Source organism: Plodia interpunctella, chromosome 7 (genome assembly GCF_027563975.2).
Source record: "Plodia interpunctella isolate USDA-ARS_2022_Savannah chromosome 7, ilPloInte3.2, whole genome shotgun sequence".
Lineage (NCBI taxonomy): Eukaryota > Metazoa > Arthropoda > Insecta > Lepidoptera > Pyralidae > Plodia > Plodia interpunctella.
The window spans coordinates 3,881,711-3,897,771 of record NC_071300.1 but is presented as its reverse complement, the minus strand read 5'-3'; the positions used below and the strand labels follow the sequence as shown (position 1 = coordinate 3,897,771).

The following is a 16,061-nucleotide window of genomic DNA, read 5'->3' as shown; positions in this document are numbered from 1 at the left end:
TTATTATATTATAGCGTTACATTGTCTAATAGTGACGACCGTATTTAAATGTAATGCTTCTCATATGAAATCGTTTAAGTTACTCTAGAGTCTCACTTTGCGAGTCGTCAACTTCATCTGACATGACAGAAGAAAAATGTAACGCTGTACGCTTTAGCTGAGAATAATATTGTATTGATTACTAGGAGGCGATCGCATTCCTACAATGGGCTAGGTCTGAAACCCCCGAGGCTGTGCCAAGCGTGAGCAGTGCCGTAAGTGAGGCATTGAGATCACCCCTTAGAAGTTAGCCCGCATCCATCATCAGATATCATGAGAACTAACACATTCTGTTGTTTTAACGCTGCTTTTGGATTGCTGCAGCCTGTGAGTATGCTCAAGATCTTTACATTACTGAAGTCGTTAAGTAGTTCATAATTTCGAATTTTGTGGTATCCTATCTTGTTTTAGTGCCCCAAGTTGGCATTAGTTTACCAACAGTTCCTTTGCGGTCATTATGTATTGTGATATAATATGATATATGTATCACCTTACTAATATTTATTCTAAATTCAATTGCAATATAGGATAATACTTATTAGCCCACTAGCCGAACCGATCTAAGATCATTCTCTCATTTTATTTTTATAAACTGTATGTATTATTAGTAGTAGTAGTATTTAGTTATATATCTCACACTAATTCTGCATTTTCTTGCCTTAACCCTTTTCCCATTTATTTGGATTCGGCACAGAATGTTGATCTCTTTATTTTCTCACTAATTCTATAATGTCTGTTATTTTTATAATAATTTTAAAACCATATTCCATAAACTACCTTAAATCTTTTTCAACGCTATTTCCTTTATCGCTAAGAAATTGGCAAGCTATTTCATTATGACTTATGACTAGAAAGCTGTTGACAATTCCAGGGTGACAAAAAGCGGGATTCAACAGGAGCTGCGGACTTAGTATCTTGTACGGCATGCTCCGGGACTCCCGGACCTTGTACACACACCGCCAACAACGGCGGTGTCTCAGAAGTAAGTTATTTTTCTTCTATTACTTCATCTATATTCACATAGCATTCAATTTCTGAATTAATTTGATAGAAATATTTACTGCCAAATATGGCGTCAATGTTGCAAATGTTAGAAATATTAGATCTAGCAGTAACGGCAAATTCTAATGTACTACTTCTAGTAATTATGTGCAAGTAGACAGCTGAGACAGGTCACCCTAAATATGACCCTGAAATGCATCATGATACGCTTTGGCAGTTCAAATTGATACCAAATCATGTAACATTGTGTACACTTGTATAACAAAATCTAATGCACATCAGTATCTACATCTATATTTTGCGTCATTAGAATTATTTTAGTTTTGCCAACATCACAGTAAATATATATACATAAATATACATAAATTTATATTATTTATATACATAAATTCAAGTAAAATCAATATATAACTTATTGATAAGTAGGTATACAATATACTCGAGTTTCACAGCTAGCAAGACATTAATGCTAGGTTACCTTAGCACACCAACACAAGTCATTTCCTGCTATTTTTATACACTTCGCTGGCTTGCAGTATCATCATTCATTTGCCAAATAATTTCTTTCAGCCATGTTTCGTCCAGGTTCGCAAAAAAGAACCCCCTCACCCGATCCGCGTGGCCAAGACCATCGACGTCATCGCCCGGATCACCTTCCCCACTGCCTACGCCGTGTTCCTCATATTCTTCTTCATCCACTACAAGGCGTTTTCTTAATGCTGCCTCCACTTTCGGTACTACTTCGGGCTGCTTTTGTTCATGAACAGTCGTCTAGAACTTTGGCGTGTGAGTGGGTCTGTGCATGGGTTCTTCACCACTTCATTCGAGTTTGTTAATGCGAATTGTGATCGAGCCCAATTATTGGCGCTTAGGTATATTATAATTAAGAGACGTATAGCAGAATTATATTACAACATCGCTGCTTTCTTTTATTAAAACGTCATGTAAGATTACGATAGTTTTTTCTACAGGTTTTGAAATAGTTTTCGAAAATTCATTATGTGAATGTTTGTAATCCTGTGAAGTAGCTATACTTTCATGTGAATTCACGAAACTTATGATAGGATAAAGAGGGATCAATGACATAATTGTATGAAATTACTTGTATCGGTAATAATAGGTCGATTCATAAGTGTCGTCTGAAGTCTGTGGAGAAGGTATCTCGAGCGAATTGTTTCACGCTCTAAGAAATCTATTTCAAACCTAAAAATGCAGTGCAATTGTATTCTATCGCTTTAAGTAATAATACTTATCAAAAGACATGAAACATTAATACTTAGATTAGATCATAGATCACATCACCATAGCCGAGTTAGTTTAACTTTTTAGCGACACTCTCATAAGTTGTGATATAAGTACGTACCAACATAGCGAATTTTGAAATTGCTTTGACCAGTTTTTTGCGTACGCGCACATAATGCAGCTACGGCCATGAGTGAGCGTGAGTGAAGGATTTCGCTGCGTCTACATTACAGGTTTGTGTCATGTATAAACAATATTTGTATTAGTAACATAGATAAAGCTCAAGTCGTTATTATATTTGAAGTTTAATGGTAATTATCGAACACGTTAAGTTATTGTAAGTTAAGTAACTGTCTCACTTTATGTATTTTATTTCGATGGACCATGAAATGCCTTCTAACGTCAATGTTATTTTTTGCCTGAATTATAACTTTAATTGATGTATGATTCCCTTTGTAAATAATGTTATAGAAAATATATAAAGCCTATCGATACGTAAGGTTATCTGTTACTTTGAAAAGTGTTAGTAAATTACTTGTAAGTATCGTAATATGTGCTGTGAGACCATGCCGTCATCCTGTATGTTGCGTAAGTAGTTTGTAACATTTACTTCGATAACTAGGATGTTGTGAAAATAAAGTCGTAAAATCTGTCTTTTTATTTAAAACATAAATACTTCTTTATCTACTAATCTTAATTTCGATTTACTATTATTTTATTAGGTTTTACGTACCTATTAGATAATCGTGAACATGATGTGTCTCTTAAACCTGGTCTCCAGCGAAAGATTCAATCCCGGGCAATTTGAAAAATTTCAACAAAAACACATCAAAATTTTCTGAAATGTGTTTCTTTACACACGCTGTGTTTAAAAATTAGTTTCTCTAGCATACAAAATAGCAGATGATATGATGGTATCATACCGCTTGACCTGCGCCTATTTTTATTTTCTGTACGTTCAAACAAAATTGTGTAGTGATTTAAAAAATTAAAATATGAAAAATTATCAGTATTTTGTGTAGACGATTTTGCTGTTTGTTGGCATGTTTTTGCTGATTGCATATTCGGGCAAAATTCATGCTGTGTAGGTACCCGTCTTTACCTCTAATCATAATATGCATGGTATTAGAAATGCACTATTTTTGTAAGAGCGAAAGAGTGAATAATATTCATGTTGCAAATAAACGACGCGAACTTGTCTTAACATATTCATTTAAACAAGTTCGATTTACAACACAATCGATTGTATGCCTTTTGCTTAATAAGAGCGGACCAAAGAGTCAACTGTTTTGGAAAATAGATTTTTATAGACATATAAGTAAAACCGCGTTTCGGCTGTGCTTTCGATTAACTGTTGTTTTTAATATTTTTATTGAAATATAGTCTGTACATGATAAAAGAAATATTTAACTTTATCAATGGATTCTGAAAGAATGGTAAAAAGGGTTTGTCGACTGTAGGTCTCTTAAATTTTAATTTTATAAAAACGCTGTCTAATTGAAAAATCGAAAAGTAAACAGCTTATTATACCTGATTACCAATTCTGTTACACCTACGTTTATGCCTTTAGGTATAAATACAATTAACGTCTATTTTGCACTCAACTACTTCACCGTACAGCCAATTGGTTGTAACAAAAAATGTACAACTACCAAATACCATTCCCATATTTTTGGATATTTAAATAAAAAGTGATACTACTTTAAATTCGCAACGTTTTATACTTAAAGTGTAAGATGAAATATAACATATCATTCGCTTTGTAAGATACATTCTTGTACCTCGTTATGCTATCGACCTGTTACCAAAGCTATATATTCTATGCTACCTTTATCTAACTACGTACCTACGTTAAAAATATCGATGATTTTGACTAATATACCCCATCGAAAGCCTTCAGTATGTTTATTGCTGTGATATCATAATTTTTCAAAAATATGGCATAAAATAATTATTAATTTTCGTAAGACATACATAATGTTTATTAAAATACCGCTGCATCTGACAAAAAAGAGAAAAAAATGATGATACAGAGAAGAAGAAATCTAAGTACTTCTTATTTATGAAATTCTTACAACAAACTTAAGTAAGATTACTTATAGCAAATATATTAATAACTAAAAGTGGTCACTTTTAGTTAAAAAAATAGATTTGCATTTTTTCATGCTGTCATGTCAAAAGCCGACATTTATATTTTAATATTCTTACTTCATTATAATATTTAGTTAAATTCTTGAAAGTTGTAAGTATTCTAGATACTGTGAAAACTTGTCCATTATAACTAATCTGTATAAGAAAGATATCACGGAGTATGAAAATGTTCCAGTCTTAGAAAGGAACTACAGTTCCTTACATTAAAAAGGCTCTCGGTATATTTTGGTGCTTATACATTGAAACTTTCTATTGGAAATGTTATTTCATTAAAATATGCTGCAAGTTATTTATTTTATGATATTTATTAGAAAATAAGATATAAGTATTCACTGTTTCTTACTATACTTATACTATAATAGTTTACTGAGTAAGTATATATTTATCATAATGTTGAATAAGCCTCGCCATCCCACTCGTTTACTTATATTTTTCATGTTATTTTAAATTTATTTTGCAAACGTCAAGTCAAAACTGTCAGTGTATGTAAAATTATAAATATTACGTATACGTAATATAAAATAAGCTAATGACCATTTTTGTTAAATTAATTCACTCTATATTATACGCCCAGTAGAAACAAATGGAATGTTTTAATTCGAAAAATTAGTTTAATAATACATATATTCGAGAATCTTTTCGATTTGTTAAAAATTTCATAATAAAAGTGCATTTTCTAATTAAATGGTAATTTGTAAGTAACTGAATGCTACGCCCAAAAGAGAGAGTAGGCTCTACCGGCCGCTTATTCATAGATATATAATGTAAGAATTAAAAATTACTTCTTAAGATTGTACCATTGGTATGCTGTACCATAAAAACAATAATACAAGTAGTATTTGCAAATTATATTGCAAAATTGTTTCTAAAATATTATTTTAATAGATGTAAGTAGAAAGAATATAGGTAATTAGCTCTCACGGTTATCAAACGTATCCTTTTCACTAAGTTATTAGCTGAAAGCACTCTTATTATATTTTTTGTTGAATCATTTTTTTTGTCATAGTAGCCACGATACGTATAGATCTTTAATTCTATACAGTTTTATATTAAGGATGTTCCGTTGTTAATAAAATTGTACCTAATTAATTAAGTAATTTATTTATCGATAACATGTTGCACGAAAAGACATTAGTGAGATAATTAAAGCATGGATCCAATCAACTCTGTAAAATGATATCCGAATAACGGAGTTGGATCCTAAAAATCATGATGATTAATGTAATTAAGTATAATATTACCGCAAAACCTATTAAACTATATAATTTAAAAGAAAGTTACAATTTATGTATTACGTACATTAAAGTTTATTGTTAATCCGAGACCAAATACGATATATTTTAAAATATTAGTCCGATATGTCGTATATGGTACATTATACAGGAAAACATTGAGTGTTTTAATGAAATAATACTAAACGTAATGCAAAAATTTCTTACCTATGTCATACAACTTGAAAGAATATTTTATTATCTTATGTAGGTACGAGATTAGACTGCATTGAACTGGCTTATTTTACACTGAAATCAGTAAAATATTTTACTTATAAGAGAATTAATTATATTGCGTTGAGTCCTTTGTATTGAGAGAAAAAAATTTCTAAATAAAAATAAAGTTAATTAAAAATACTTATTTAAATAATACTCGCTGATTTAGCTTCGCACTATACAACTTTCGTAGCAATGTCGTAAACTTCGTAGCATATATATCGTAGCATCAGTTTGTTTTGACAGTTTTTTTTTCTAGATTAGGTAATCATCCACTTATTATTTACTGACCGTAATATCACATTACGGATAATTTACTGTTGTAACAAAATATTCAAATACATCATAGATTTTAACGTACCTACTTTATTTTTCTTATTGCCGTCAAGTTCGAAGTGCGAAGGAAACTTAATTTATCCCAAAATACATTCAGGCAAAATTACTTTTATACTTTTATTTTATCTAATTTGTCCATTGGCAAAACAACAAGCAATTAATTAGGTAATAAAATTAGTACATAAGTAATTTATTAACGTCTTAGTCGGTATACATGTTAATTTCTAAAAAATCATGATAAAGTCCGTCATTATGAAGATAGTTTAAAGAGTATAAAATATGTTAATAAGAATATAAATTTGATTAGGTTTGCGGTAAAGTCAGCTAAGTAAATTTTAATAGTATCGACTTGTACCAGATGCTACCTATCTTTTGCACTATGATCCTGCTCGTAGCACACCACCACCATAAACCAAATTATATAAATTGCATAGTAAGGTATTTAAATAATATTGTTTATAAAATTCGACGCAAATATCATATTTTGTACTTAGTTATTAACAAACGGACACCGACACGCATCGCCTTGTAAATAAAAAATCAGCGACTGTTCCGTTCGTGTTTATAATGTGGCATTGTAAATAATTTTATTGTGAAATTTATGAATTACAATTTTCATCAAATAAACACAAATTCGACTTTATCCGTGGTTTTATTAAGCTCATGCCTACTACTTTCAGACTATTTTACTATTTTTGTTATTATTTTACCATTACACTATTTTCAGAAAATCCTTTACCTAACTACGCAAAAAACTATATAGACGACCACGAGTACAAAGACAAGTGTAACTAAATAAGATTTGGTGTAACTGCAATGAGATTTCATACAACTTCCTCGCCCAATCCGGCTAATCTCATACGTACATGGATTTAATAAGTACTTTGTACGGAGTACCTTACTAATTCCATGCATACCTAAGTATACAAAGTGGAAGATGGGGCCAGATACCTACGTAATGAAAGACGAAAGATGTCAGTTTTCTGACCCGTTTATTCTCATGTATTTCTAATATGCACATCTCTTTCTTGCATGATAAGCGTAATGAAAGATATGCCGTGGTTAGGTTCAGTCTACGGACTAATTATTATAAAATGTCACAGACAATGTAGTTTTATTTTAATATATCTATGAATACGTCTGGTCTAGTAGTGGTAACAATGGTTCCTTTGTCTGAAGTTGTCAGGTTTGTCATTGTCAGTAAAATGTCAACAAGGGCGATAAATATTAATGTCTGTCAGCCAATGTCATAGCAACGAAGTTAATACAATATAAAAGTTCTTTCGATGGCTAATTAAAATTGTTAAAACTGTGTGAAATTACCCAATTTCATTACAGTTTTTTACATAAAATATTAATTAGTCAATTACCAATAAAATACCATTGTATGATATTTACTGGATTAAAAATCAAGTTCCTTTCGTTTGAAGGCCAGTGTTCATAAGAGCTAAGGTGAATGATCCAAGCTGACTAATAAATAATATTAGAAATGTGAATTATAAACGTGGAACCGGTACAAAATGATAGTTTTTAATGTGTGGTCAGTTCTACAGTGGTATTTGAGACCTTTTATCAAATGGTTTTTGAGAAAGACTACAAGGTTATGTGAACTGCAAAGAATCTGTTACGGTGAGAAGCCCGGAGCAGCACGGGCTTGTGGAATTGAAAAATCGTTGATGCTATCTCGAACTAGGGATGTGAAGGAAGTAGTCGCGAACTTGGATGCATCAGTATCAGAGAAAAGGTTCATACCACGAAACTTTCGTGATATACTAGACCCATCAATATCTATCATTATACGAACTAAACAAGTAAATGCTAAATTACATGGGCCTTTTATTATATCACTCAGAAGATGTCTGGAACAAATTTGGTCTTATAGAAATTTGATTAATGAAGTTGAAGAAATTCGTTGCATAAAATTTGATAGCAATAATCTTGAACATGAAGAAAAGCTCTTGAAATTATGGAGTCTTTTAGTCCCAAATGAACCTCTAGAAAGCAGGGTTAGTAAACAGTGGCAAGATATTGGGTTTCAAGTAAGTGTTCAGCAATTACATTTATTATATTTTGTTTTATAAAAAATTTAATTCATTTTTATTATTATTCTACTTATTCATCACTTCATATACTACTAATAAATATTGAATATACAATCATCTTATTCATTTTAATAGTTATATTCATTTTCCATTGCAGGGTGATGATCCAAAGACTGATTTCCGTGGTATGGGTTTACTTGGACTCGAAAACTTGTTGTTTTTTGCAACAGAATATCCTCAAGCATCAAGCCATGTTCTTAGTCATTCTCACCATCCTAAATATGGCTATACTTTTGCAATAGTTGGCATTAATCTCACTTCAATGGCATACTACCTACTAAAGGATGGATCAGCTAAAACCTACATGTTTAATGCAAAGCAACATCTGCCTAATTTGAATTTATTTCACAGATTTTATTGTTACCTTTTTTATGAATTTGACAAAATGTGGATTGAATCTAAACCACAAAATATAATGGAATTCTCCATTATTTTCAAAAAGTTTGAAAATGCTGTGAGAACTGAGCTCACAGATCCAGCATCAGTATTCAGAATAAATATAGAAATAGATACAATATAAAATTATATTACTAATTATTTTTCTCACTTGAATTTACCATGTGGAACAAATGTTGAATACTTTTTAATATTCCTGAGTTTTGTCTATGAGGTAACTCAGTAAAATGTAAATTCCATAAATAGACTGGTATTCTATAAAATTTGACTATAGCAAGGCTCGTAGAAACCAAAAGGATATTATTATTATTATGATGTATAAAAAATATGCACCATTTTCATTCAGATTTTTGTTAATAACCATGAGTTTGTAGGTACAAACTATATAGGTATATACACTGTTTTTGATCTTCACTGTGTGATTTTGTCTTGAATATATTTAAAGTACCCGTTTTTGTAGTACAATTTTTTGTTGGTGTGGTGTGAATGATGCATTTTGAGAATGTATGGATATTTATTAATTTAAAACTTAGAATTGTTTGCACACAGAATCAGTAGTTATGATTCTGTCAGTCAGATAATCACATGTAATTTCATGGCTGTTTGATTAATTATATACACAATAAAATCCTTATGATTATTTTAATGTTTTAATGAAAACCTTCATAAATATAAATAATCTTTATTATGTATAAAAATAGGAAAGTTTTGTCAGATGTCTGTAAAAACAACAATGGAAGTAATATAAAAAATCCTAAAAGTACATTACATAGGATAATAAATGCAAAGCATCACAATCTGAAACCAGTTTTATAGGTCACATCATTTAGAATCATCAAGAGTCCCACTGCTGGGCATAAGCTATCCTCCATCTAGTCTGGAGCTGTGTTACATTTTTTCTGTTTTTGAAAAACCTATCTATAAGTTACATATTAATAAGATTGACATAAAAACCTATTTATTATCCTTCTTATATCTACATTTTAATATACCTCCATTAAACCAACTTAAATTTTACATGATTTTTGCAATCACTAAAGTTTTGAAATAATATATACCCTCTAATTCCTTTTAACAAATATGCTGGGACGGATGTCATATAAAATAAATTTTAATAAATATAAAAAGCCATCAAATAATGACTTACAGAATAAACCTACAAAATCACACTTTAATTTGTGTGTACACAAATATAAATATGTATTTGTATTTAATACATATATTTAAACACTTATCAGTAATAAAATATATATCCTAAAATTATTACTGTTTTTTTTTTTATTATTACTGCTTAGGATCTGTCTACATATAACCAATCTATATTGAAATTTAATTCATTATGATGTGAATCATTATTTCATTCTCTCTACAAATTAGTGCAAACCACATGCATGAGCCATAAAATGTGGTTTGTGATTTAAATAATTAAAAAAATTATTGGTACATTATTTATTGGTCATTTAAAGGAACTTTCCTGTTGCCTCTATTAACAATTCTATGTTACTATGTCATTTAAGTATCATGTAGGGGATAGAATCTCCATAAACATTCTATTTGCTCTTTTTATCTTTTTTATTATCCCTGGCTGGTTTTGGCTTCCCTGCTTTGAATAAAGCTATCAAAGCTGTCAAGGCCACAAGGCCAAATCCAGCTACACCTATTTGCCAAATCCATGGATGCTCACTGAGGATATGCAGCCCATAGGAGATGCTTTCTTTTATCATAATCACACACCAGTCCACTAGTTCATCACTGAAACAAATAAAATTACTTATGAATTGTCTTGTTTTTGAAAATTCTATGGAATGATAAGTGTATTTACTTGAGAGATCATGTCTAGTGGTTTCACGAAAACCATACTGCATCAATATTTTTGATTTAAAAACATTGATCTTTTCGCTTGAGTGATTTTTGTATATAAAACCACCCAACCAAAAAGTATGTCTATAATTATCAAAAACAAATCATTTATTCAGAAATTAGGCCTGGAATTTCACAGGTTTCACATCATATTCTAAATTAAATGATGTTTACCAAAGATACAAACTACTAGCATTAAGATCAAGTGATCAAGGTAAGATCAAGTGTGACAGGTAGAAATTTTAGTGAGGGTCAAATTTTTTTTATAAAATTAAAAAGTTAAGTGAAGTGAAGTTTTTTTATCATTTAAATAGTCGCTAACTGTGTAATAAGCATTAGCATCAAAGCATTTTTAATATATGAATTAAATTTTGGCATTATGTGATTATCCACAAAAATACTTACAATGGTGAAGCTAATAAAGGCACAGTTTCTCCCTTGGTGTTTTTGTACCAATCTTGAGCAAAGATAACAAATGACTTAATGTCATTCTTAGGTAGTTCATACCTGTATACTTTTCCAAGACGGAAGCTGTAAGAAAAATAAACTATGAGTAAAGGTAGGTTCTTTTGTAACCAGAATAACCTAATTCTTCTTCAAGTTTAACTCCAAGATCAGACTCACTCCAAGAAGAGTCACAATTATCTTTAGCAGAAACTTGTAACACACAGCAAACAAAGTACTAAATTTTTCTTTAAAGGTCCTATGCAGACTTGGACTTACAACAGGAAAGCTGGAAGTTTGGTGACTTGAAAACGCTTTGCTGTCGCAGCTCCGGCCAGATTGGCGTCGATTCGAGCTACATTGATTCGCCCTCGTAGTGTCGCACCAACTCCTTCCCAAACTGCATGTAGTCTTTGACACTCCACACAAGATGCCCCATAACTGAAAATTATTATCGTTATATATTGTAAAACAAAGTCCTCTACCGGGTTTGTCTGTCTGTTTGTGATAAACTCAATAACTACTGCATGGATTTTCATGCAGTTTTCACCAATGGATAGTGATTCCTAAGGAAGGTTATTAGGGGTAAATTTATTATTATGTTTTTACCTGAGCGAAGCTAAGACGGGCCGCTAATTTATGGATATAATTGAAAGTACTTTATATCTGTAATAATAAAGGCTGAAAATAGATCTATCATTTGATGATAGATATATTTATATACATGATATCATTTGATGATAGATATATTTATATATTTTCTCAAGGCTCAGCATCTCTTTATTTAGCTTAAGGTTAATTTTTACAAGGATTTTACAAAGATTAGGCATTTTATTTGCAAAATATTAAATCATACAAAAAAGGTGAATATTATGCCAATACAGTGTCAGATTTACACATCTGAAATTAATGCACATGAAAAAAATATGTTACAAACATGTTCTTACTTACAACATAACAAACCAATCGCCAGTGGTAGCCCCTGTGGCGGCTTGAGTGATATGTTCAAATATCTTGTCTGACAACTCTTTGACAGCCGGAGATTGATTCTTCTCAAAGAATCCATAGATTTCATTCTCATCAGGTTCACCTTCACAGAAAAAATAATAAATTTAAGTACAACAAAGCTTAGAATATTGGGATTGTTATTTCTTAGACTAATTAAGTAATTATTACAGAGATAATACAATATCTAAGATGTGTTAAATCAAAATTACCAAAAATATGAGTTATGTGATTAAATATAGGAGTAAAAGTAGGTTTGGCAAAAAAAATACTGTTCAAAAGTCTAGTTAAGTATATGATGTACTTACCACCAAATAATAGAGGTACTCCATGTCTAAAGAAAACTAAAGCTGGTTCTTTACTAGGGCTGTAAAGACGAGCCAAATGACTATTCTCTGTTTTCACTGTTACTGCATTGAGATGTTTCTTGAAATCGTCCTGAAGGCTTTCCAGGGCAGCATCAAACTTGTCACAAACATTGCAATTAGGTTTTGCTGAAAATCCAAATTAAGAGCAATTAGAATGAATCAACCAGTTCTCAATCAAAAACAGTCAACATTCCATGTACCAAGGTGAAAATTTAATTAGAGTAAGAGGGAATGATTATTACAAGATTTTACTCGCACAATTCTTTACTTACTAAATAAAACGATGAGTTTATCTTTCTCTTTAATCAATTGTAACAAATCATCGTCGCTTACACCTTGTAAGCGTTGGGAAGCGGCTTGAATAGCTATAAGTAAAAGTGACACAAAACTCAAGTAAATTCTCATGATGTATTTCTTGAAATAACTTTTTTCTGCAAATATGCTATCACTAGGTACTTAGTATAGTATAGCGGGGTTATTAAATCCTGAAAGTTTAATTTAACTTAAAAAAAAGAAATTTAGTTCTTCATTTGCTTCCTTCCATACAATACAAAAACATATCTACTTTTATTTTGACGTCGACTTTTCAAAAACGTTTCTGGCGTTTCTGACACTGACAGCTGACCTATAATATAACCATAAACAATGATATATTATTAAAAAATATCATTGACCATAAAGAAAAAAAGAATAGATTTTTTGAAATATATTACGCAAAGCTCAGCGCAGATGGCAATACTGGTACAACTAAGGTACACAAACATTACATATGGAGGCAAAAAGCGCCAATTTTTAATATTATTGCAGATTTACGACCAAAAATACCTTCTACGCAATCGTGGTGCGAGTTTAAAGGAAAAAGAAAGGATTTAGTGGATTATACTCAAAATAATAACACTATTTTAGGTTCTGTTCTGCATTCTGGTCAACTGTGGTCATATACTGATATAAACTTGATTATGACTGAAGATCTTACCTGTATGAAATTCGTGTTCCGAGTTTCTTTTCGACCGTTTACTGGCTCGAAAATTTTACAGTGTGAAGTGTATTCTATAGTTTTCGAAGGTTTTTTATCTTATGGAAAACGATTTTCCCAATATTTCGGAATTAGAATATGCTAACAGTGTTGTATATTTTCACAAACGAATGATTACATAATGAATGGATTAATAAAGTACTCTAAAATAAGCGTTTTAATCGACATAGCAAAAGGCGGCAAAGCTTTTGTGTACCTAACATACAGTGATGTACTCTGACGGGATAAATTTGCAGTAATACTCTTTATTCATTGACTAGACTTTGATCATAGAAGAAAGAGGAATAGATACGTATTTATAAATACACTAGAAGAGATCACTTTTATCTTATACTCGGATTTTCAAAGTCCAATCTCCCTTTGGTATTAAATGGATTTTAATACAAAAGACAGAATAGCGAATAATCGAGATAAAACACAATAGTAGAAGTTGTAAGCGAGGAAGCAAAACGTGCGCAGATTTCATGCGCTTCAGTTTGAACAGAACTTTGTGTTTGTCTATTCCTTATGGCCCATGGTTATGCAGGATAGCTGGGTATTGAATAGCTTACCTAGTGTAGGTAATCTGTCTTTCAAAAAGAACGTCATTGTAATGTCATCAATTGACAAGGACAAAACAGAAAGTCTGCTCGCTTCGCTCGTTCTTGCGCCTTCCTTCCTTCAAAAGCAAAAGCACTTGTCTCGCCTCCTTCGTCTGCTGTTGTTTATTTACGCCTTCGCGATTACTTCAACAAGTTCGATAAAATCTAAATTCATCAGCCTAGAAGCAGGTGAAGGTTAGCAACATTTACAATACAGATATAACACTATAATCTAATTGGAACCTTGGATAATCATTGAACTAAGTTGTTATTTCTAAAAGTGTCGTTTCTGTGAAAGTTCGATCCAACAAGTGAGTTGATTTGAAGCCCTATTTATATTCATGATTAGGGTTGATTTGGAAGTTCGAATCTACTTCAATACAGTGACATTACTTGGCCTAAAAAGGTGGTTTGTAAGTAAGTGACTCATCAGCGGTGATTGGGCGTCAATTCAGTGAGTTTAATTTTTAGGATAAAAGCGCGATGGCAGATAAAATAGAAGAGAAGGTAGTTATGACACCAAAATGTAAGACAGCGACGTCTACGACACTAGTGGTGGAAAGGAAGGCAGTAGAACCAGAAGCGAGTGATAAAATACATGTAGCTGGTGGAGATCACACTGGCATCATCATCAACAAAGAAGAAGTCTATGGTTTGTACTATTAAATTTTTTGTTCTACTTGTATAGGTACTGTAGATTCTCTATAGCCTTTGGTAATAATAGTTGATAAGCTCCATACAATATACTTTGTTTGTGGACTTTCAAGGTTATTGTTTATGCCACTACATTGATAAGAAAAAATAATATGTAGTATATTTTTTAAAATTACAGTTTTGTTTCCTAAACATAAATTTGTAGTTGATACCTGCAGACCTACCATCAACTTTTATGGAATGATTTAAATGCATTACCTACAGTTCCACTTAGGATCCTGAACTGAATCACATTAGTATCAAAAATTAACTTGTTGGTGGTTACATTTTCAGAATAACTTCCTGCCTTTAAAGGCCTGATCAATCTAGTGCAATGATTATAAAATATTAGTTGTTGATAAAATGTTGGAAGAAATCAAATTTATGTCATCTACAGTTAATACTTTGTTTGGTTGGTGTGTAGAAAACTATAAGTAATAGTTTTTACTAAAACTATTTATCTCTTAATGTAGCATAAAAGAGCATACATGACATAATGTGTTAAGATATTTTTTTATATTTTTTAATATCTATTATATTTTTTTATATCTATTTTTTATATTATATAATACCTTTATTAAGAAATAAAGGAAATAAAAATAAAAAAGGAGATAAAAATGTGATGATTGTGCCACTGTGTGGCCCCTTTATACTCTTAAGCAAATGCATGGTACATCTTACATAGGCTGTATGATACATTTGGGAATTCCAAACACTGTGATATAATTTTTTGGAATAAACTTGTGGAATATCTATAGGTATTTAAATAATTTATTAGCATACAACATAAACTATGTTTTTATATGACAAATGACATCATCAATGAAGTCATAAGATTACCATTACATCTACATAGAAAAATGCATCAATTAACAATTGGATGCTTCAAGTCTTTAAAATGATAGTTAACTAGGTTCAATAAACTTGGTATCTTAATTGCTATGAATAATTATGATCGGTGCATGAAAGACTTCTTGTTGTACTGTTGTATAGTGAATGAAGTGAGTATTATCTAATCTGAATTAACAATAACATTGAGTGTTACTCAAGTAAAACTTCAATAGATGCTATCAGCTATTTATTAAAATTTAAAATACCTATCACATTAAACAAAATTTTGTGAAAAAGTATGTACCTACACATATTTTCATGCAGCATGTTATAAATACTTATGATTATTCAATAATTTTATAGTTTTCATAAAAATATTGAAAAAGAGGTGACATATTTTTGTATTTTTCAAATACATAAATATGTCACAAAAAAACATAAAAAATAAAAATAAAAACATAAAAGCTTATTGCTAAACGCTGTATATA

At 30.9% G+C, this 16,061-nt stretch overlaps 4 protein-coding genes across 29 annotated transcripts in view; 3 read left to right on the top strand and 1 right to left on the bottom strand.

Moving 5' to 3' along the window:
* Positions 1-6,900, top strand: part of pHCl-1 (pH-sensitive chloride channel 1) — a 66,619-nt gene extending 59,719 nt beyond the window's left edge. For 9 of the 24 annotated variants that reach the window (XM_053747695.2, XM_053747698.2, XM_053747687.2 and 6 more), the window contains 3 exons: positions 186-254; positions 911-1,021; positions 1,612-6,900. In XM_053747695.2, the coding sequence (XP_053603670.1) occupies positions 186-254; positions 911-1,021; positions 1,612-1,758 (327 nt within the window). In that variant the 3' untranslated portion in view covers positions 1,759-6,900. Of the gene's footprint in view, positions 1-185; positions 367-910; positions 1,022-1,611 lie in introns of those variants that run through there. The other 15 variants (XM_053747704.2, XM_053747710.2, XM_053747703.1 and 12 more) reach the window with 4 other exon arrangements.
* A 593-nt stretch (positions 6,901-7,493) lies between these two features.
* LOC128671352 (uncharacterized protein) lies at positions 7,494-9,395 on the top strand. Its single transcript, XM_053747760.2, has 2 exons — positions 7,494-8,296; positions 8,457-9,395. The coding sequence occupies exons 1-2, from the start codon at positions 7,778-7,780 to the stop codon at positions 8,877-8,879; spliced, it is 942 nt and encodes a 313-aa protein (XP_053603735.1). The 5' UTR covers positions 7,494-7,777; the 3' UTR covers positions 8,880-9,395.
* Positions 9,396-9,421: 26 nt separating this feature from the next.
* On the bottom strand, positions 9,422-12,980 carry LOC128671351 (uncharacterized protein). Its single transcript, XM_053747759.2, has 6 exons — positions 12,705-12,980; positions 12,373-12,558; positions 12,011-12,149; positions 11,339-11,500; positions 11,021-11,146; positions 9,422-10,507 (listed from the first exon to the last, which is right to left on the bottom strand). Exons 1-6 carry the CDS (start codon positions 12,835-12,837, stop codon positions 10,306-10,308), a joined length of 948 nt encoding a protein of 315 aa, XP_053603734.1. The 5' UTR covers positions 12,838-12,980; the 3' UTR covers positions 9,422-10,305.
* A 1,095-nt stretch (positions 12,981-14,075) lies between these two features.
* LOC128671256 (uncharacterized protein) overlaps positions 14,076-16,061 on the top strand; it is a 28,437-nt gene continuing 26,451 nt past the window's right edge. The window contains exons 1-2 of one of the 3 annotated variants that reach the window (XM_053747586.1): positions 14,076-14,244; positions 14,521-14,701. In XM_053747586.1, coding sequence (XP_053603561.1) covers positions 14,533-14,701 — 169 coding nt within the window. In that variant the 5' untranslated portion in view covers positions 14,076-14,244; positions 14,521-14,532. Of the gene's footprint in view, positions 14,361-14,520; positions 14,702-16,061 lie in introns of all 3 variants that reach the window. The other 2 variants (XM_053747587.1, XM_053747588.1) reach the window with 2 other exon arrangements.